The sequence below is a fragment of the Chiroxiphia lanceolata genome, chromosome 3, assembly GCF_009829145.1.
Source record: "Chiroxiphia lanceolata isolate bChiLan1 chromosome 3, bChiLan1.pri, whole genome shotgun sequence".
Taxonomy (NCBI): domain Eukaryota; kingdom Metazoa; phylum Chordata; class Aves; order Passeriformes; family Pipridae; genus Chiroxiphia; species Chiroxiphia lanceolata.
The window spans coordinates 58,382,669-58,406,923 of record NC_045639.1 but is presented as its reverse complement, the minus strand read 5'-3'; the positions used below and the strand labels follow the sequence as shown (position 1 = coordinate 58,406,923).

Below are 24,255 nucleotides of genomic sequence, written 5' to 3'. Positions count from 1 at the left end.
TTTCCCCATTTTGTGGGGATATTTTGGATCTTTCTGGTACTTCTCAATATAAAATCTTTCCAAGCTAAATCCAGGACAGATAAATCACGATTCCAGTTCCTTTCACGTAAGGTAGCCTGCCTAAAGCACTGCTGCATTCCTCCCATAGTAGTCGTTTAAAATTAATAGCACATGCAGAGGAAAAACTAAACCCTTTGACGTCACTCCCGAAATGAGGAAACATAAACAGAAAAGGCTTCTCCCCACCGCGCCGGCAGCACGGCTGTGGATTGGTCTGCGCTCCCGCGCCTGTGGCACTGACAGCACCTCCCAGCCCCGCTCGGCCTGCGCTGGCTGACACAGGCAGCCAGACTGCAGCAGCCTCAGCGCTACCCCAGCCTCACCCTGGCACAAAAGTGCACTCTCTTCCCGAGCCCTTCTGCTTCTTAAGGTGGTTTCATTGGCTGGGCTGGGGGACTTGGGGAGGTTTATTTCCTTTTTTTCTTTTTATTTTCTTTTTTTTTTTCCCTCTTCTTTTTTTTAAATTTATTATTATTATTATTATTATTATTATTATTATTATTATTATTTTCGTTTCCTGTCGTTACTTATTTCTGTTCCTAATCCTGGATGCAGTTACTGGATTCTGCAGTACAAGTCTTCATGAACAAGCTGCACCGCTTAGAGATTTCACGGCATTCAAAGGTCACAGAACTGCCACTATGGTTAAATGTCTTGTTTAATGGTTGAGGTATGTACAGCAAATCTAAAAGAGGTAGCATGATTATTTGTTGAAGGGGAACTAAAATTGAGAGGGGGAGAGGGAGGCAATACTATTATTTAGTGGAAAAGATTTTTGCTGGTGATTGTTACTACAGCAACCAGTTTTTGAATTTCCTCCCTTTTTCTCTTTATTCAAACTAGATGAAAAATTTTAACTTATGTTGATTTAACCATTTGATGGTTACAGAAGATTTTAGAAAGATTCTGGTTTTATAGTCCTTCCTGACCCCACTGAGGAAAGTGTGATTGATTTTTTTATATATTTTCCTATTGCTCTGTGGCGAGAGAGGAGACCTGGGACTTGACTGGCTTAGATTAAGAGAGAAGAAAGCAGAAACTTGTTCCCATCCTGAGGGGGCTGTGAGTTTGTCTGAGATCACAGAGAGGAAGAGTTGGAAATAAACAGGTCAAGCAGAAAAGAATATCAGCCTCATTTTTAGGAGTACATGTACGGCTTTTTTTTTTTTTACTGCATGCTTAGATTCCTTTACTTGGTTTGGGTTCAGAAGTTCAAAATTAAGAAGCAGCCTGAACTTTGACTTAGAAACAGATCCTCAGTGGGATGGGAGAGACCTGATCATCTTATATCAATGCTGGTTTTCATACAGCTTTAGCTACTTAAACCGAGAAAAGTGGAACGTGCTTGGAAGTTGAAGTAATGTAGCCTGACATCTGTTTGATGGCATATAGGTTCAATTCCTATTTGAGCTAGTGATCTGTCTTGAATGAATATTGCAGCAGTACAGTGGGCAGTGTGTGCTGCAGTAAATGAAAGCAACTGCTACTGTAAAACTAACATTGTTTTCAAGAGTGTGATTATAAAAGATAACAGGAGGAGCCGCTTGTCAGAGCTCATGTGTATGTATGACTTAAAAATAATTTCAGCCAACACAAGCAATTTCTATTGTTAATTGGATTAATATACAGGTATGTTCAATGACTAGCAATCTTCGTATTTTTCCAGTTTGTGAAACGGGACTTTTTACAGCTCTGTTTGAGATGTTGCTGTACACATAAACCCTCTGCAATTTGAAAATATTTCAGTTTAATTTTAAAAATTATACCTGAAAAAACAATTCCTTTAACAAGGAACAGAACATGAGCACATCTAGCTCGTACAGCACACCTCAAAGGGTTACAAGAATTGACTACACTAGGCTGAAGCACGCTAGCTTAAGGACTGCAAAAATATTAGCTCTGAAATGCAGAGGATGTGCTATGTGCTGTGAATGGACAATTGCTATTCTGCAGTGCCTAGTGGGAAAACAAGGACTTTGTGTATTGCAAATGCATAACTGCAGCTCCTCCATTTCCTTTGCTGTATCTTCACTGATGACTGCAGAAACAAAGAGGCTTGTCACAGATAAGCTCTTTAGTGCCCCATCTCTTTGGAGATGCTTGAAGATATTTTTTTCTCATATCATCCAACAACCCAAAGTCAAGCTTAGTTAGTTGAACTATTATTCTGTAATCTCCATGTCATTGTCTCCTCTCTAGCCCTCCTTAAAATCTTAGTATGTGAACTGCCAGCTGTTTTCAAAAACTAAAGCAGTGCTTCTCTAGCCACAAGACTAGAAAGGTTAGTATAGTATTTGTTAAATGACTAATTTGTAAATTTAACTAAGGGGAAGTCTCAGTCTGTAGAGACTATGGCATCTTCTTTAAGGAAGAACTCTGTAACTATATGAATATATCCAATTTTCTGAAAGACAATCTGTAAGACATTTGCTTATAATAATTTCTGAGAGTTAAATTGTTCACTTCTTTTAACAAACAGAGAAGCTTAGTTTATAAGCTCTCTAATCTACATCTTGCTGCATCTGTGTTCTGTAGCAGCTGCTAGTGGTGATACTAACAGTAAGTATGGTAAGTGGACTTCAGCTGAGGAAATGATACAGTTTTTCTACTTTAGTAAGAAAAGTTTATCTGCAATGTTTCCTCTGAACAATCTTGATTCATTATTTAGAACGCAATACAATTTAAGGTTGGCCTTTCTGCAGTGGACAAAATGGTTAATGACACTTGGACACAGATTGGCTCAGATAAAAAAATCTTTACTGCAGAAGTTTCATGGGATATGAATGGCTGCTTATTCTGAGTTTATTTCCACAGGGTGGACAGAAGTTGTTACCACTGAAGTTCTAGTGATTCCAGCAGAGTAAGGCATGCTTTGCTGAGTCTAATGCAATATATTGCAGATCAGTTTTTAAACTGTAAAATGTTTAATTCTGTAAACTAGTATATAAATATGCCATTATAACAGCAACTCACCTTCCTCCCTGTTTATGTCCTTTTCCCTTCTGAAATCGAGCCCTCTGCTTGCCCTTACCAGACTTCTAGGTAGGTCATTGAAACAGAGTGATTTTCCAGTATCTTCATTTGCAACTATGAAGTATATTTGAGACATTCAATCATATACATCTCCTTTTCACTCACTGCAGGGTTTTCCTACCGATAGCTAAAGCATATTTTAATGAGAAATGTCTGAAAATTGGTATCCTATGAGGCATATATAGTTTTCTGGTAATTTTTCAATCTCGTAGGGAAAAAACTGCTCTTGTACTGGTAATTTCCTTTATAGGAGCTGTATGAAGCAAAAATTCCAGGTACCAACCAAGCCATTACTGTCAATAGAGTAGAACCTTATGCGTCCCTATTTAATCACAAGAAATGTTTAAGACTTAATGTCTCCTCTAATCAAAGTAGATATATGGCCAAAAGGTCTTGATGGATTTGGTTCTGGTTTCTGGGCTAACAGAAAAACAAGTCACTTGGTGCAGCCAGGAAGATATGCCATGTAAATGAGCATTCTTAGCTGCTCACTATTGTGCATCATCATATTGTTACTCCGTTTTCATGCTTGAAATTATTACAGCATTCCATGTGTTTGTCACAGGATGAAAATGAAAGGGACAGCTGGAGACCTACCAGCTGCCAGAACAAAATTAAGTGTTTTATAATGAAATGATGGTTCAGTATTCCTCCTCTCAGATCCATATCGGGTAGCGGATATTGGAACTATAGCAATCATTTTTCTTGTTCTTCAGCCAGAAAGCAGACTTACCCTTGCAGGGTCATCAATTCTTACACTTTCAGTGCAATATTGGCTTTACATCTAGCGTGAAAATTGCACTTTTCAGTCAGAAGCTTCGGGGTGTAGAACTGATGTTATTTAGAGTTTTTACCCTGAGGTCACTGGGACACAGGCATGCAGCTTAAGCTTAAGTGTCCAAAAGCAGTTCAGAAGTTCTGACGCTTTTTCTTTCTCTGGCCAACACAAAGTGTGTCAATTTTGGCACCTAAAGATGAATAATGCTGAGAAGCTGGGCTACAATGCCAGGTACAACATATGCAATCAGATGAGAACTTTTAGTAACTTTATTCTGTTTCACAGTAAATGAGTAGAAATCAAATAATGTGTCTTCTGATAGTAGTGGAAGTTCTTCAGATCTGAAGTATCAACTTTGTATAAATACTAGAGAGATAGAATGCATTTATTTTATTTAAGACAATTTATTGAACTAATTTATAGAATTTGAAAATGAGAAGTCAACTTCTGAAAGATTTTTAGCAAAAAGAATTCTTCTGTATCATCCCAAAAATTGTTTGAAGAACTTTTACATTTCATTATTCTTACTACAGTGCCATTCCAAAAAAATTGCATTAGAAAACAATATTTGAACCTCTGAACTTGTTATTTCTGTTTTCCTGTAACAGACTGTGGGATCCAGAAGATACATTCCTAGGGTTCACAGTGCTCAGGTCTGGCCTAGTGAGAGCTCTCTGTTTTAAAGCCCCCAGTTTTAAAGTAGAAAATTAACAAATCAGAGCCAGATAGAAGAGAGAGCAGTTCCAGAAGCCAGACTTCGGTGACAAAACTGTGAGTGAAAAGTTTGGGGCAGAGGCAATTCTCAAAAAACAGCAGTCATGAATTAAGCATTTCTTTTGCACACATTTAATAGTGTAATATCAGCAGTTCACTGTGCAGTAATTTTGATATACATTTGTCACTTGTTCTGTTCTTTGAAAATTGAAAAATCTGTGGTTATCATTTTATTATGTAAACAGTGTTGAACTAGAGAAACTAATGAAAGGGCCCTATTGAGTTGCAGGTTTTTTATTATATTCTTCATGGTGGGAGCTGTGAGTGAGGGTGGTTAAGAACTCAGTTTAGCTACTTATTTAAGTCACACAGTCTTATGGTGGCATATGATATTCTTCTGCTAGCTAACTGTCCAGCCAAATAAGACATCCAAGTTGCCTGGATGGCTAAATATAGCTGATGATCTCTTCCTCTTAATAGGTGGGCATGAGCAGTTAGTATTTTCCCAGTCACAGACAGAGACAAATTGGTTACAGTTTAGCTAAAGAATTGCCTGCAGACAAAAGCAGCAAGATCTACTTCTCTTTGAGTAGATTATTTTAAAAAATAAGAAACAAATATTTAGAAGAAAATAGTTGCAGAGGCATTTTTTACTTCAGCTGGTAGATTTATACTAGTTACCCACAAAAATTTCTGGTGTGAGAAAATCACCAACTAATATCTCACTAAAATATGTGTTGATGCAGGCAGCTTAAGCTTATTAAAAGCAGAGCATAGAATCTCCTGTCAAACTGAGTTTAGCTAATTGTCACAGAGGCATAAAAACACATTTTTGGGGCAACTGCTGTCAGGACCCATATGCAATTTTTCTGCATGAATGTTCATAGCAGAGTTCTATGGATGTTCTACGATACTAACCCATCCGTATGTAGTGAAGATGTTTTCAAGGATGATGGTTGCCTTTCCAAGAATAAAGAGGGAGGTAGCATGTTTTGACCGAATATGAAGCAACTCAAGGATGGCTTTTCAATCTCAAGAAAACTCCTGAAGGATGGTATTGAGCTATTGTGTAATCAGTTTTGCTCCATTTTTTGGAAATTGCCCTTTATTCCTCCTGAAAGAAAGGGTATGTACGCTCATGTTCTTAATTCCTTCTCTTTCCCCTTACACAACCTTTTCCACTAGCACACTTCCTAGTATGTGTGTGAAGACTGGCTAAGCTCTGGGTCTTGTCTAGTAGGAGGTGACAGAATTAGGGTTACCATCAAGTGTGCATGGACTCATCGCTTGGAAAGAGATGTCAATTCTTGGGTGTTTTCTGTGTTTTGGAAACAAACACATATTGACATGAAATGTCATAGTGCTTTCTCAAAAATTCAGCTGTCATCCAAAGGGTGTATGATGATCCTGGTATAGAACAACAACTGAGACCTCTGCTTAGACAGACACAGAGAACATAATCTGTAGAAGGGCACCAGTTTCCACAAGAAACTAAGGGTGCAGCAGTGCTATGAGCTTCACTTATATATGCAGCTGCACACTGAAATACGCTAAATATGGGCAACACTGATGTTTGGTTTTGCCTTTTCCTCAGCTTACCACTTACACTTGATTTTAAACCTCTGAGCAGGTTAGACAGAATGAGGACTTGGTGCGTACCAGGCTGCTGGGAAGGAGCTGAAGATTTCACATAGACACCCAGAGAGAGATGAAAACAGATGCATGACATCTTCATGGAGAAAGCACACTTCTGGCTTTCTGTTAACTGACAACCATGTTGAAACAGGCTACAGGCCCTTTCCGTTTCAGAAGTTGGAATATGACTTGGCTCTGTATTATTTATGCAGAGTCATTTCTGTTTTGCACACTGCCGTAGTGTCTGAGTATCTGTTAATAACAACGTTCAAGTGGCATCAGAATGGCCATCATAAATGTAATTAGGCAGTGCATCTCCAGTTTAATCAATATGGTCATTAGAAGAGTGTAAGACGGCCACAAAAACAGTAATTAGTCCTGATTTATAAAGGGGAACTTGAACACGTCAGAAAAGGAGAGCTGGGAGCTGTGCATTTTGGGAGGACAGTTACTTGCTTTCTGCTTTAGCAGATCTGAGAACATTGTTATTAAAAAACACTCTTGAAAATGCTTTTACAATAGTAATTAAAATTCTCTTATTAAAAACTTTTCTTGAAGAAACTAGATATTAACTAAGAAGATACAAAAGAAATGTATTTCTTCCCAAGCAAATTGCTCAGGTGCACAGCTGTTTAGTTTTTTTGAAAAGCAGAATGACTGAAAGATAAGAACAAGACTCAGACTGGTGTATGAGGATGTAAAATGGCATAATTCCACCAGTTTATATCTGTGAAAGATCAGGACTGCTGAGTTTTCAGGACTTAAAAGAACTCCTTCTCTTCACCAGTTAGATCAAATTTAGGTTCATTAGTCTTTTGTCATACCTGTTTCATATCAGTTTTCCATAACTTCCTCAGCATTGTTTTACCACGGAGCTGCCTTGGTGGTTCCACCGAAGCTGTGATGCATTCTTTTCCTTTCATCACACTCTAAACTTCCCTCTTCTCTTTCCCTTTCTCACAGAAAATAAATATTTACCAGATTTTATTTGAAATCATAACCCTGTAGTTAATTTTTAGCTTATGTGCTAGCATCTGCAAAACTCTATATATTTGTAATGCAGAAGGGGCTGATCTTGCTTGTTTTCAGTGAAGACCATGATCTGTTTCAATGACACAGCTATGTAAGTAATATTTTTAAAAGCTGAGGAATAACAGGGAAATAGTAATTTTGTTTAGGGTCCAACACATACTGCACTGTATCAAAAAATATTTTTCATGTAGTAAGACCCTAACATCCAGTCTCTTTAAACCACAAAGCTATATCTTTAATAATTATATCCACTACTAAAGTATAACCTCTGTACTAGTATGGTAACAATCACCAGTGCAACATGAGGATATTGACTGTTCATCCTATACATCATCATCAAAGCTAATAGAAATGATCAGGCTTTCAAAAAAGCTCAAATTCACTTTAGTCTCTAAACGAAATGGCTGCATCTGAAAAACTGCTGTGCACAAGAGGTTGCCTGGGAAATGTTTTCCCATTCTACTTTAGACAGAAGTAGCCAATAGCTTGTTCTTAGTGCTTTCAAGAAAGTATGGGAGAAAAATTTCCACGTTCCCTCTCTGCTTCTGTCACTTTTCCTGGGACGGATTGTCACTGCAGTGTCCCCTAAGGGTTGAGCTCCGTGTTCATGAGACCTGGCAGAGGCAACCCATAGCCACTGCCCCACGTTTAGCCCCAGCGTGGAACTAGAGCTCAATACTGCTGAAGGGGCACATGAAGGTTGTTTCAAGCAGATCTTCACCTGCAGCTCCAGGAGTTCTGTTCTGAACCCAAGAAACTTTTCTGATGGGTGTTTTTCCCAAATGAGCACCTCCTCCTAAACAGCTGTTGTTCAGACAATTAGTTGTTTTTTAAAAAGAAAGCTCAGATATATTTTAAAGGGAGAAAAACATCTCACCGCTACCGCAGAATTTCCACCTTGCCTGCGAAGACTGAGGTGTACAGAGACTTTGTTTAGTTTGGGTGCTTGATAGTGGGAGTGATGGATGGTTGGACTACATGATCTTGAAGGTCTCTTCCAACCTTGATGATTCTGTGAAACTGTGGTTCCAGTGACCATTATGAAAAGTCTGCTTAGATTTTTTTATTTTATAGTGCCCAAATTTAAAGCTCAAGGTCACTGAAGCCTATTATTTCCAAATCTTTCAGCAATCCTCTTCTCACCCTCCTCCTAACAGACTTAGTTCTACTTTTGTTTCTTATTTTCAGAATAACTGGGGGAAAAATCAGCAATCCATGCTTTATATATATGATAACTATATAGTGCTGAAGAGATTATTTCTGCATATTAAGATTTGCTTGTACTGGTTACATTTTTTTTGGCTGTGAAACACACTTGCTTTAAAAAGATGGTTTTACATGCACCACAAATGTATTATTATTCCTCTCATCCCTCCCTCAAATTCAGCCCTTTAGGGCTTCTCTAGCAGAGTAAAGGAGCGTGGGGTAGTGTTTGGGTTTTTATTTTTTGCTTAAACACCATAGCAAACATTATTTCAAATCCTATAATATGAGAAAGGGAGGATTATAATGTTTAAATATGTCAACCAGTCAGAAACTCTCTCAGGGGGCAGCCTCACATTCATCTGGACCACCTAGTATGCCACTGCAGCTTGGTCTCACTACATTAGAATTTTTAAATTGGTATTCATGGTTTTAGAGTATCACTTGGCTAATCATTTTTTAACTTTTAATCATGTTTACTACTATTTTGAACAAGCTGGAGCTGACTTCTGCTGTTTTGTAAGTATTAGTGAAAACAGTTTCACAAGAGAATAAAGCCAAAAGCATTTAATGCCAATTCATGTTTGGCATTGCACCTTTTTATGAAAGTTGATGAAAATTAGGTTGCAAATAAGCAAATCATTCTCTAAAAAACCTCTCAAAAATTTCAGAAGTTTAAGACATAGAAAACAATTAGCAGAGAGGTCTCAGTGCTATGTAGTACCCCTTTAATTGCCATCTGTTGACAGTACTTTGACAATCGAACTTCTTCAGCTCTGGTTTTAAGAGAACTTCAAAAACCTCTGAGCTACTTCCTCAATTTCTTTTTTGAAAGAGTATATTAAAAGTGCATTTCTCTTTTTTGACTCTGTTACCCTTATTTTCTCCTGAGAACATTTGTCTTAAAATCACATTTTCACCACACTGATTTATAGGTTCTGGAATGAGAACTAATGCTCTTTCTCCTAGTAGCAGACAGAAAATTAGTCAAAATCTGATGTTAACAATTTCTTCATTACCTAAACTGTTTTACACTTATATTAAGTACAACATAAGCAAATCTAATGCCTTTGAACCAGGGAGTTCTTGCCTGTGTTGCAAGTATACAAGACATAATTAATTTATAAAGTCACAATAGTAAGTCAGCCTCTGTGGCACTGGAATTGTTATACCACTGAGTTCTGCAGAGAAGTGCCACTTGAGTGCAGCAGAGAGAAAAAATTGGTTTAGTTAATTTACATCAAAAAGTCAAATATGAATAACACTGTCAATACAGTTGCCCTTGTGGCTCTTGTTCAGAGATGAGATTCAATGTATTTTATCTTCACATTTGACACACTACGTATTTGTCTGTGCTGGCAACAAATAATGTGCACTGTATAGACTGATAGGGTGGTATAAAATACCTGTAGATTTCAGTGACAAGGAGATCAGTAAAGCGTTTATGAAGAGTCAGCCCAACACTGGATGTTTCTACCAAAATCACCAGTGGTGCTGTAATTTTCAGCTGATCCCTTAAATTTCCCTCACTGCTTTTCAGCATCAAGTACCTGCTGAGCACACAGGTCCTTTACTAGTTAATGTTCATCTTCATCTTGCCCATGAACTTCAGGTACTTCCTGCAGTCCATTGCAGCTGGAAGAGGACCTCACAGAATCACAGAATGGCTCAGGTTGAAAGGGACCACAGTGGGTCATCTGGTCCAACCTTGCTGTTCAAGCAGGGTCATCCTAGAGCCTGTGGCACAGGATTGTGTCCAGACAGTTCTTGAATATCTCCAGTGAGGGAAACTTCACAACCTCTCTGGGTAATCTGTTCCAGTGCCATTGGAAAGTCAGTCATGTAAAGGAAATGACCTTAGTCTTAGTCCAGGGACATATGAAATTGCATCAACCTAAGTTGTGACATTATCATGTATGGTATAAGAAAATATAAGTTATTTTTCATGCTTCGTGCATGCAATGGCATTCACTGTTCTCAAAGAGTCTCCTGTAAAAGGATTTGTTAATGAAAATCATCATTTGGACAGAGGATGTTTCTGAACACTTGAATAAATAAAGAAAAAGGTGAGGTTTTTTAAGAGCAACTTTACCATTATTAGTTTTACAAAGAGGGGCATAGAAATAGAGTTTTAGTTTGACTTGGTCACTCCAACACTTTTCCTTTAAATGAAGATTCTTTTAAGAATCACTCAGAATTTGCAAACTTAGCCACTTCTTTAAAATGTTTTGGGCAGCTCATTTTGAAAACGGTGTCTCTTCTGTCCATATTCTATGTTACATTTACAGCAACTGCTTGCTACTTCTAAAAATTTACCTTACTGCTATGGTTAGAGCTAAAGAATTTTTTATCGAACTAATTTTAAAAAAATGAAATATCAAAAGGAAAAGAATCTTTTGTCTTTTGATTGTGAACCACTGCAACTACACTGTCCTTCTGAACTGTAAACAGAATTACTTACGGGAAGTTGAGGCACCATATTGTAGGCAGGCACAAGAGGAAGGTATAACCTTGTCTATCACAAAACATCAGAAGCATTTCTGATTATGGCTGATAACAGAGTGAAAGTGAGAAAGGCAAGCAGAGATGGTCTCAGAGACTTTGAATCCCAAATAGGAACATGAAATACAAACCTAGAAAAAATTGTATTGAGCTAAGAGATTATTTAAGGCTCTTGCTCTATGTTGTAAAGTGTGTTGCAGTACCAGCAGGGTATGAAAATGTATATAAAATACTAGGCAGATCAGTAAGACTCACTTAAGTTGGACACCTCTATTCCCCACAGGTAGAAACTCGGGAAACACAGATGTATCAAAGGCTACTTTTTGGAAATAGCTTCTCTATCTGTGCATAAATCTTTTAAGAGTTGGATATTCAAGTTTTTGTCACTCCCAATTTTCTAACTCAGAAAATTGTTTTTTATTAATCAGAAAGTATTTAGTGTTTAAATACAATATTTATACTTTCTACTTTTTGTCTGTGAATCTAGTTATTTGACTGCAGAACAACCAAACATTTGTATAAGAAGTTTATGTTGACAGAGCTTTCTACTATGGAAATTTACCATTTCATAAAAAAAAAAATTTGTTATGGCAAATTACTCTGTATCCTAGAGTTTTGGAGTTCTGAAACTGGAGATAGAATGAATTCAAGCATCTATTTGATTTTCACTTTTTAAAATAAAAATTAAGGGTTCAGTTTACCTACAATATGCACCCTGAATACAAGCTGTACCTATCTCCCACTGAAGCCAAAGCACAGACTTGTTTCGGCAGGCAGGGTGAAAACCTTACGTACCCTGGAGCTCTGTTTGCTATAGGCACCCCCACAGCAGAGAATGCTGAATTGTGTGATCCCATAGTTGTGCTAACCTTTCCTCAGCATCAGTGGACACAGCCCATTCTGCAAGGCTGCGAGCAGAATCTCCCACAGAGAACTTGTCACGTCTGACCCAAAATCCCCAGCTCTGCTTCACATTGTGTGGGCAGGGCGTGGGCAGATAGGGATTGAAAGGGTGGAGGAGGAAGAAAGGGAAAAGGGTGGATACAGAGAATGACGAGGGGGAAATTGCACTGTATCTTGCCATCTTAAACATCTGTAATAATGCACCTTTCTCCATCTGATATTGATTCTAAAATTGCTGATATTAAGTCAATGTAATCACTGCTATAGAATTGTTGATATTAAGTCTATATCAGCAGCATTTCTCCTTGTTTGCATCAACTCTTGATCTTTTGAACCCTCAGTATTTTTACACTGGCTGTCCATAAAAGCATTTAATCTGTTAAACATCAGGGTTCTTGGGTGCTTGGGTCCAGCATTACACATATTTCTCTGTGATGGTGGGCTACACAATTCTGGTGATGTAAAGGCCATTTCCAGCATCAGAATAGATTGTTTGTATAGAAGACATTTCTGTGAAGTTGCAAAATGAGCTGCTAAGAAACTGAAGATTATCATATTCCTCAACACTTCCCTTTCCAAGTGGAAGATGCATTTCTCCCAATTTTTCAAAGAAATCATCACATGTTTAAAAGAGAGTAATTGAGACTACAAATCGTATGTAACAGATACTACAGTCCTAGTTTATGAAGTACTGGGAAGTATTCGCCCCTGACGATGAGGGATAAAATGGAAAAAAAATCTGAGAAGACTGTAAGAAATTCAAAGATTCGACTTTTAGAAACAAGAAACAATTAAGTTCATTATTTATTTACTCACTCCAGAACATTTATTAACCTCACTGGTTCACCTTTTGACATCCCATTACTCGCAATTATCTGGACCATTCACACATTATTTGAGAATTTGCTATGGCAATTTTACTTGATATGTGAAAGAAAAATCATTATGACTTTATCCACAAATAATGTGTTTCACAACAGCAAGAATATGGTCATTCCTTTTTTTTTTTTATATGGAGAATTGTGACTTTAGATACTCTGAATGTTTTAGATCTCTAACAATGTATTTAATTATATTAATGGCTTTGCATATAGGAGTGTTTAAAAACTGAGGAAATGCCAGTGTCTCTGCAGGTCTTGACAATACCACTTCACAGTACCAAAATTTGATTTCTCAAGTATAACAACATTTTTAGAAAGTCTGTAAGATATTTATTCAACAGTTGCTTTGGAAAATTGGTGGAATGTATCTCTGGATTTGAAGTATTTCTATGTCCTTCTAAATTTTGTATCAGTATGAGAGATTTCAGTTGTGAATTGTTTGTGAGTTATTAAATACAGATATGAAAAAGAAATTAATATCTAACAGAAACTCCTAAGATGAAAGATCAGGTCTATGACTGGATATGTAACCTGTCAAGGTATCCTGAAAAACTGCACAGTACAGAAAACTTAGTAGATATAAACCAAATTCTCTTCTTATATGTGTGAGAAGTCTACTTGGCTTTGTGATAATCTTCCACGTATGGAAGAGGGCTATGTTACATAAAAAAATTAATATTGTTTCCGGTTTTAGTATTCAGTTCATATCTGAGTCTGATAATAAGAAAAATCCTGCTCTCCTGTTTTATCAACCAGGCCTTGCTGGTTTATGTGTTTTATGCAAGTTCTCTGTTAATATTCTGGCACCTAATCTCTACTGCATTTTACTTTGAAGAGTCAAACATCTAACAGTCCATCTAACAGTCTTTCTGGGATTACAAAGCCTTTGCCACATCTTCCAACAAATATTTGTGCATAAATAAATTAATTTGGCAGAATTATCTCATTTTCTTGTCAACTAGCACATCAGCAAATCAGGCTATGCCTCTGTCTAGATTCCACATTCTTTATCATTCTGAAGAAATCAGTACACATTTAAAATAAACTTGCCTACAGGCACCTGAAATTATTGTAACTAATGAAATAAATTCTAGGAACTTCAGTAGTTGCTTTGCAATTGTCACTTGGTTCTCACTTCAAAGACATATATGCCTCTCTCACTGTTGCTGTAGTCTTTTTGTACTTGTGCTTAATTCTCTGATGGCATCTTTCCCTTTAAGTGATTGCCCTTTGCATCTTCTTGGCACCAAGTTTATTTTCAGCAAGCTGTACTCACAGTGCTGGCAGTCATCCCAGGGAAGCTGCTCTGCCTCAGTGGCATTTGGTACATGGGAATTCCAGAGTAAGGAATGGGCAAAGGTTACCACGTGTTTTACATCACTCTCAGAAACATCAAACTAGACTATTAGTGTTTGACAACAAACAATGCATGAAGCCTCTAGGCATTGCAGTCTGTCTAATTCCTTATTTTCCCTGTTCTTGTACCTCTACTCTTACCAGCCACGTTGGAATATTACCTCTGCATTATTCTTGTAATATCACCTTATGATGTGGGAAGTCTTGATAAAAGATGCAATTTGACAAGGAATAATTTAAATGCTAGGAATTAGTTTAACTCCTAGGAAACAAACCAGTCCTCAATAAGATTTAGATAGTTATATTCTCAGACTTTATCAAGCCTGTGCTGTTGTAATAACTTAAGAAACTGATTTCAGCCTGGAAGTTGCTCTCACTGTCTGTTCTAAAGGCAGACAAGCAGCAGCTTTTTTTTGCACAGTAAAACTTGTCATTCTTCATAATCAGAAATATCCTATCAAGAAGCATCAAATGCACAGAATACTGTTGCTGAAAAGAAAAGGCAAATCAATTTCCACAATTTTATTTTCATAGTGAAGTTCTAGTTGTACTTCTGCCTGCTGGAATTTTAGTTTGCAGACCTGGATCCTGCCTGTAAATCAAGTGTGCTCCCTGATTTTCCTGCCTTCAGACCACTGCTTGGTGCGCAGTCTGCCTGGCTGTGCCTCACAGTGTGGCTGGCAAGTCAGCAAGCATGTCAAGTGGTGCCATTGATGGCCTTTGCCAGCCCTCGCTGGCTATTCCTGGGAACTGTTCTGCCTGTCATATGGGCAACTGTGGTCTGATATAACAGGGTATGTCGCTGTTCTCTATTAGCACTGTCTACCTAATATTATTGAGAGGTTTTTTGTGGGTTTTCTTTTCTGATGTGGCAGGGCCTGTACTAATGCGTTAGGATGGTCAATTGAAGACCACTGTTTGCTTAGTAACCTCAGAGGTTAGTGTTCATTAAAATTAGAACGGAGAAAGGAATCAATAAATCAAATGCCAGGGGTGAATAGAGAAAAACTGGAGTGTGCTATTAACTGGAGTGTGCTATTAAGTCACACTGTACTGGTGATTCATCTTACTACAAACTCAGTAGACTTTGACTCGTACTTGAATTCTGATCCTTAATACTTGTATGTAGAAAATCACAGATCACTATCTTAATTTTCTCTGTTTTAAACACGGGAAAAAATTATGCTCCTTTCCTTTCATGACAATACTTTGAAAGGAGTTTCTTCCCAAAAATATAAGGTTCTCTAAAAATTGTATGAAACTATCTGTAAGAAGTAAATGTTTAGAGCAAGTACATCAATATAAAAATAGTGTAATTTAAAATGTATATATATTCAAGTCAATACTGTGATTAGCTAGTCTAGCCTTCCAGGCCTACTTAGAGATCTTCTTATTAAATCTTTATAAATGGATTTGTTACTTACAGCAGAAGATAATTTAGAATGCAAATGGGAATTTTTACATGAATGAACTGAATATAACTCTTCTAAAAATGGTCATCAGTAGGCAAAGGTTTAATACTAGAAGAAAAAAAATCACTGATCCATATTATCCTTTTCTAGTACAACATGTAGGAAGTCTAAAGTGCTGATTTTCAAGAACAGAGTAAAAATGGCTTACAAAATCACATGTAATAATAACATAACATCTGATTTTCTGTATGCATCATAATCATGTCAAATTAGCATTTCCCACAGCTGTTTGGGAACACTGTTTCTCTTAATTCAAATAGAAAAGTCAAATGACCACATGACAGTTTGCTAGAAGACCAATCCACAGGAGCCATGTGTTGCAAAGCCACAGCGCTTCCCTGTAGTGTCTGAGTTCTGCAGAGACTGGTTTTGTCTTGCTTCACTTGCTTCATTGTCTTTGAGGTAAGGAAGTTCTTCTTACTGTGAAAAAACTCTTTTTTCAATATAGTGTTATTTTAAGTGAAGGGTGGACTTGACAACTAGCAGAAAAGGGCATAAATTCCAAGTAATTAGCATCTGAAGACATATTTGCCACTGGAAAGAGTGAGAAGGAAGCTGCAATATATGTGTGATGTTTGAAAAACGTAGGGGTAGTATATTCCTATTTGAAAGTACGAACTTCTATTCTACAGGACCAGGGAGAAATTTTCCATCGCCAGCACCAAGATGTATTGTATCAAGGTATAAACAGACATTTTATATCTATATGTGAATAAGTCAATATTACCTATTCCTGAAAATCTGATACCTCATTTAATGTTTTTCTCATCTGGTCTGGCTTCTCTTAACTCAAAGTTTTTTCTCCACTGGACAGATTAATCCTGACATATAGAACTATTTGTCAGATAAACTGATTCTACTCCTATATTCATATGTAAAAATAAAATAACAGATCAATAAGTTTGTAGATCAGTGAGTTTTTCTGCTGTGACAAAACGTGGTTTTCTTTTTCTACGTCAAATTTTGTCGAAGATCTCTAAATTGTTTCATGGTATCACAGCAAAGTCTAGCTTTCCCTTAAAATACAAGGCTAAAGACAGACCTACATGAAAAACAAGGGAATATTTGTTTTCATGAAACATTTTTCCCATGATTTTACTCTATGTATTTACTTGCCTTACAGCTATGCCTGTTTCCCTCTGCCTTCTCCATTGTGTCAACTGCTGTGTATTCAAGGTCCCACACAGAAAAAGATACTGCTTTGGTCATTTAATTTGAAACAAAAGTCTAGGGTAGCAAACGAAAGAGGAGAAGCAATGTAAGCATACAAAACCAAGATTAGATATTTGCATTGGTTAACCGTTGCATAAGTTGCTATCTAAATTTTTGTAGGTTTTCGGAGGTAACATTTTTGTCAGTGATGTAGATGTTATCTTTTGTATTTAGTTCAAAGCAAAAATGCTTCTGTTCTTTTTCAGGAATTCAAACTGTACTTTTACTGAAAGTTACTCTTTTTGGTGCATGTTCGCTAGGTTAAATTGTTAGCCTACCTTTGATCAGCCTTGATTTGATCTAATGAAGACTTTGTAGGCCTTCTAAATTCACAGTCCTTAATGACAACTTCTACTGAGATCATTAGAAGTTAATGGTTTATGGACAGTCCATTCTGTGAAGCCCCTTCTTGAGCACTGCATCCAATTCTGGGCTTTCCAGTATAAGAAAGATATAGAGTTACTGGAGTGACCTTGGTGAAGCACCAAAGATGAATAAGGACTGGGAGGATCTGTCATGCAGGGAGAGACTGAGAGAGCTGTGACTGTTCAGCCCAAAGAAGAGAAAGCTAGGAAAAGATCTTATCGCTGTGTATAAATAGCTGATGGAGCGTGTTAAAAAGACAGACTACAAACCAGGCGATGTCCAGAGGTCCCTTCCAAACTCAACCATTCAGTGACTCTAAGCACTAGACATGACACCGCTCAGACCAGTGGAGTGCCAAGCCGCACAGATGTGGTAGGGCTGCCAGCAGGCACCAGCTGGAAATGTAAAATATATGGCTTAGAAAGAGGACAGAAGGAACATCTCTCAATTAACAAGTTTCCTTTAACAGGGAGGGCCAAGCTAGCAGCTAATTTCACAAAAGTGTAGAAATGAATATCTTTAGTTCTTTATCAAAAAATGCAGATAATTCAAACTATATTTCCATTAGGTTTCAGAATATTTTGAGGATATTCTGGATTATGTCTGTTGCTGCTTTTATTTTTCAGATCAAATTCTGCTTCAGTACCTCATATCCATTAATTCACATTGCTAGTGGGCATTCTAGGTCATCTGTGCTTTGATATTTTTCTGGCACATCCATTAGTATACCATGAGAGTTCAAAAGGAACACGATAGTAAATGTTTCAAATATAACATATGCTTTCATTCAGTATTTACGCTTTTAGAAGATGAATAGGAGATTCATTTCTTATGATGTTCTAGATAATTGCTACTACAGGTAATTTGAAGGTCTCATTTTGTTTATGTGTAGGTATGTGTGTGCACATGCCCAGGCTGTGGTACTTGTATCTCTTCCAAAGACAGTGAAATCCACAGGGAAGCCACATTGTAATTTGCACATCATTTACCTTTACAGCTTCTAATTTTTTGAGCATGTCTGCTGCCTGTGTTTGCTAGATTTATTCACAAGGGAGAATATTTCTAAACCCTCTGATTAACAGCTTGTATCAGAGGGACAGGGTTATACAAAAGAGAGGTAGAGAAGCTTCAGCTGCATGTGCTTTGCTCTAATAGCCTATTGCTAAAAAGTTTTTTAGAACTAAGAACAAATCACAATTTATAATCCAAATATTTACATCCCTGAAAACTTCTAGAACTTTCAACCAAAAAAAATTGAAATTCACTACAAGTAGAGCTTAAAGCCCAACTAGTTCTCAGTTTAAGAACAGCCTTGGAAAACCCAGTATGTTATTCCCAGCAACAGATAAAATAGAAAGCATATTTCTGTGTGGCAGCCCTGCTTAAAAGTATACATTTGAAGATGAGAAGCAACATGTCATTATGTTAAACTGATCTCACACTACATATCCCAGGTCCCTTGTTACAGCTATCTTTAATTAATATTTTAATTAAAGTGTATCAAATTAATGTAGTGAGCGCTGTAATAAATCTCCTGTGGACTACAACAGAGCCAGAATATCACAAATAACCACAAGGAACTAGCACAGCAGTAGGAACCAAAACTCTTAAGAACTTATTAAATCTCCTGACATGTCCCAGTCTACCCTGTTTGATTAATACAATCATCCATGTGATTTATCTCGATCAAGAAATGGCAAGTAATAGTCCAACAAAATTATTTTGCACTCCAGTAATGTGGAGCTCTACATCTATTATTTCAGTGTAACTGAGTTTGATTTGTTCTGTTCTCAAGTAAAAAATATTTTTCTATAAAGATAGTATCACTTTCTAAGGTGGATTGCTATACTGTTCTTACTCTGAAGTTAAAGATGTTCCTAACAATGGGAATAAGTAGTCAGCCAAGAAACTTATCAACATAAGAAACTGAGACTCTGAATGCAGAACTACAAATAGGTCTGTGGAAGTTGCCAAAATGTGGCATTCTAACACTTTGGTATTGTGGCTTCATCATATTGGTAGCGAGAAACTAAAAATATACCTATCTGAAACATCTGAAAGAAATCACACACCTACATGATGGACTGACTGCTTAGCTTACTCTTAAACTTCATTACAAGATACAGACAAATTGCATTTGCCAATTCTCGGCCACCTTCTGGCAGCATTTATCTTGGGTTTGCTTTTGAGTTTCAGGAATATGTTTTGTTTGTAACAGTTTTGGAGGATGCAGCCAATAGGAAACTAAACATATGTTTTTCCTGCTTAGGAACCAAAATTGGTTCAGCATTCAGTATAATACAAGTGAATGAGTGTGTTTCAATTCATGCATTGTCTGTATGCATATAGTCTGCTGAAATTTTAATTTTATATGGGCAAAAGTTGAAACCTCATACGTTGAAACCTAATGTTATTGTCAGCATCAGCTGAGATTTTGTTAAAAAGTTATACAGCTTGCTTACATTTCCGATCCAAGTTTTTACAATGTGTTTTTAGCAATAGAATATTTGAACCTTCCAACTGTGATTGCATTTCCTAGTTATAAAATAATTCATAAAAACCAAGGCTGTGTTGTTTGTACAAGGGTTCTGTGTAAACAGGGTTTTCTGAAATAGTCAACATATTAGTTGGATGGTAATTTTGTGAAGAGTTTGTTTGATAGACTCAAAATGGTCTAAATGTGTTGATCAAGGCTCTTCATACATGTGTATGACAGGATTTATTTTTGTAGTGCAAATATTAGTTGTAACAACACAGTAGCAGCAGGCCTGGAGTTATATTAGGTTGGGAAAAGAGAATTCATTGAATATTTGATGTCAGACTTGACACTAACAGTGGTAGGCTTACTAGTTCTTAATGAGCCAGACTTCTAATACTAGAGCTATAAAAAGCTTTTAAGGCCTACATATCATATTTGTGGTCCTTGCACAGCTGTGTTTGTCATCTTGAAGAATCTTTTATTATACTACACTTGTAAACACCTCTTTGGCTTCTGGTTCTAAAATATATATAAATATATTGTACAATGGTGTCTCCTTTGTTTGCCAGAGGCAGAGGTAGAATAGAACACAGTAATGCTGCAAAGTAGACAAAATCATTCCATAATAAGAAAATGCATTTCGTAATTTTCAAGTTAATAATTTTTAGTTCATTATTTATTATCTTATTTCATTCCTGTAATGCTTTTATTCTTATTTGTGATTTAAGAGCAGATCCAAAGCCCATTAAATACCGAGGGCAGTCTCTCCTTGCTGCAGTAAACTTTCAATCAAGTCTCTTCTCTGAGCATTTCTCATGGGTTCCTGGTAGGGGAAAAGTGCCTGCTAAGTGTTTATATTGCTTCTTACTAACAGTTGTCATCTGTAAAAGTCATGTAAATATTGTCCTTCATCATATTTCCACAACCTAGCAATAGCTTTTTATGCTGGGCACACCCATTTCATTTGCCACGTGTGACTGCATTAACACTGATGGTTGCCACGCAACGTTTTCATATTTCCGTGTAAGAAGTGCAAAGAGTGCCCTCACGAAAACAAACAAGCTCTTCACCTATTATTTGGGCCCATAAGATTTTACCAGCTTTGTTGTATTTTCTTCCTTCAGTCATATTTCTCTATCACAGTTTATTTGAAATAAGACTTGTAGAAGGGTAGAATAAAGGAACTCTGTTGCTATGTCATAAGTGCTTGTCAGTGTCTGCAGTTTTGCATTTATATGCCTTGGAATTGCATGGTTATATTCCTTGGAGGTGGACTTCAATGATCCTCACGGGTCCCTTCCAGCTCAGGATATCCTGTGACCATCTAAGATACGATCAGCCTTAAATAGGAACAAGAATTTTGTCTAGTAGGGGTTCGTGGTCTCAGACTTTGTCAGAATTAATTATTTCAGCCTCTTGTATTTTTGTTTCTGTGTGCTTGAGAGTTCTTTGAGACTGTGGGTGTTTTATATACATTTACTAGCTGCTTAAGAGCTACAGGGCTGTTACCCTGATATATGCCCAGACACATTCAAATGTGAGCAAGTACTGCGGATTCTCTTTCTGTATAACAAATATTTCTACAAGGCAATCAGTTAATGTCAGCTGCCCATGCCTCCATCTCTTTCATGTTTTTAATAATTATAAATTTATTAATTTATCCTCTTTTTGCATTCTATGAAAGCATTTTCCCATATCTTGTAATTCAAATGTGTTGTTCAGTACTGTTACCTTCATATTTTGTTTGCTGAGCAGGCAAAATTCCTTTGTTCTCCTGTTTTTATTGTGAGATTGTTTGTTCTCCTTCTTCCTCTCCCATTTCATAACTTGTCAATGTTTACTTGCCTAACCTGGCTTGTCCCAGCTTCCTGGGACAAGTTAGGTTCAAGGGTAAACAGTTCAGCTAATCAGTAGTATAAAGTCATTTGTAAAATATGAATCAAAGCTGAATCTTTCTAAGGTTCAAGAGGCATAATCTTCACAGATGACAAATAATCCAGTTCCTCAAATTTGAGCATCCTCTAATCTGATTTTCCCAATTTTTAATTCCTGGAATTTAAATTTCCAAATGACGTGTATTATTCTGATATTTATATGTTAAACAAACAATTCCCTTTGATTTCTTAATTGATCACATCAACTGAATTTGGGCCCTGAGAAAATAACAAATATAAATTCATAACCCACTTTAAAAAATAAGTTTGAGCCATTTGTAAAGCCAATGTTTATCTCATCTTGAAGTCCCTGTTGGTACATATTTGCATCATTATGAAGCAAAGTAACAATCTGTCCCTTAATTAGGAGGCGTAACCTAGGAATGCTGTGAGAGCACCAGGGACCAAATGATGGTTAATCCTCAGCACTGTCACTTACCTGATACACCAGGGAGAATTCCACTGGGAGAAAGACAGGAAGTTTTATTAGCTTTTTTTTTCTCAAATATAGATTCACAAGAGAATGTGGGGGCTTTACTTTTGTTTTAACTGAAGTAAACTGACCACTGGGGTTCCTTTAAATGTTTGATCTGTCTTAATTTTTTTAAGCACAGAAGGGAGGACAGATTCCTGCATTTTTAAAGGAAAAAAACCCCCAAACTTAGGAAACAGCATTTCTATCTGTTATGGGTGCAACTCAGCTAGGTAGCATTATCCAGGTTTCCAATGCAGTCGACAGAATAGTTCCTTACCTTGCATGGAAATGACCTCCAGACAAAGCCAAAAGTAATTTTCAGAAGCCTTCATAGATATTTGTTGATAGCAGGATCAAAAATATATGAGGGCCTCATAATACCACAAGGGGAACCTGAAAGTGGACACCTTCACCTTCACCTTACTAGCTGCAGCTCACAAAGCAACAGCTGCATTCACATTGCAAAATACCTCCCACACATACATACACACACAGTGTTTGCACAAAATACTTATTTTTTCCTTTAATGTGTGGGACTAAATTTGAATCTAAGATCTTACTATAGAGAAAGTGTGTGTTGTTTAGTTTGAAGGGCTAAAGATAATATGGCTCCCATAATTTGATCATGCATGTTGCAGATGGAAGAGGAGATCCTGAAAAAAGAATCATTCCAGCAAATCGAGGTAGAGTTTTACTGAAATCTTGCATCCTCATGATTCTTTTCATAAGATTATCTTCTTCCTATGTTGGCTAGCTGTATCCACTAATTAGAAAACAGACTGCATAATCAGAATTAGACGCTATAGTGACTACTACTGCTTGTATATTATCTTTATAAGATTGCACAGAAAAAAAAAAAAGGCAGAATCTGAAAATACTTGTATTCAAGCTTTGTTGAGAACTTGGAAGTGAGGGATCTTGTTTGCTCTATTTGCTATGAGAAGAACTGGTCTGGAAATTTCTCAAGGGAATAGGATCTTCTACTGGTACCTTATTGTATAATCTGCAAACACTTTGCAAATGTATGTTGATGTTTTCTCATCAAAGTCATTAGACATATATTTTTCCAAAAAGGGCTGCAGTCTAATTCACTTATTTAGTTAGTTCATCTATTTATTGCTGCAGCCTAAGCACCTAATGACTCTGGGGGATGGTTGGATTTTTCACTCTTTCTAACTGTTGCGCTCACTGCTGTAGTGTACTCACGAGTCCAGTGCCAAATCATATCTCACAGACTACTGTGCTTTTATTTTTATTTCAACTGACAGTTTTTTTCTTTAATTTTTTTTTGTTTTAGGAAGGAGATGTGATCTGCAATGCTTGCTGAAGGGCTCTAATAATAATATGTTATTAAAATATTTTCAGTGCTACAAGGATGTTCCCTAAAGATCTTCCAGTATGATATTTCTGAAAAAGTAAAGAAACCCTTCAGAATGAGTGACAGGCAGTGCTTCTTCAGATGCCAAAGAAAACATCTCCTTCTTGATTTTTTTAATACTGTATGGCTGTTTAAAGTAGCCTCTAAACAATGTCCATTGTGGATTTAGACTGAATACAGCTTTATGAACTCATCCAGTTCGAAGTAGCAGATCAGAGAAGGTTACTATTGATTTGAAAGGTCCTGGCAAGCGTAAATGATTCATGATCTGTGGTACTTGTCTTACTATAAGATTAAACCAACAGAATAAATGTACACCTTTTAACGTGTAAGTTAATGCTTCTGGCAGTCCATTGTGTCAATCAATGTGACTGGCAACCTTAAATATACATTAAACGCACTTTGCTCTTGTCAGTTGAAGGAAACATCATCTTCATTGTTTGCGACAGAGTGAAGAGACACAGAACTTGGACACAGGAATAGCAAGTCAGGTACTGCACATCTCTAGGTGACATAAAGAGACTTAGTAATGAGATAGACATAGCTATGCAGAAACAAGAAAAATTCCTGTACTTTTAGGGCAAAGATATAACAGAGAACAAGGTGGAATAATCTGGGAACACATGCACTTGTTTTACAAAGACATCTTTTTTATCGGAAATCAAGCAGAGATCTGGAAATAAATTCCTCTAAAAAGGATCTGTGTTATATATCACCACATTCTTAACTAGAAGGAAAAAATTGGAAGAGGTGCTGCAGAATTTGTTTTGTTTCCTAATATCTCGGGATATAACACATGCTACAGCTGAGAGTGATTCTTTCCTGCCAGGTCACCCTTAGCT

At 36.9% G+C, this 24,255-nt stretch overlaps 1 protein-coding gene across 1 annotated transcript in view; it reads left to right on the top strand.

Moving 5' to 3' along the window:
- Positions 1-326: 326 nt before the first annotated feature.
- Positions 327-24,255, top strand: part of PDE7B (phosphodiesterase 7B) — a 176,360-nt gene continuing 152,431 nt past the window's right edge. Inside the window, exons 1-2 of the mRNA XM_032681637.1 lie at positions 327-430; positions 616-730. Coding sequence (XP_032537528.1) covers positions 710-730 — 21 coding nt within the window. The 5' untranslated portion in view covers positions 327-430; positions 616-709. The remainder of the gene's footprint in view (positions 431-615; positions 731-24,255) is intronic.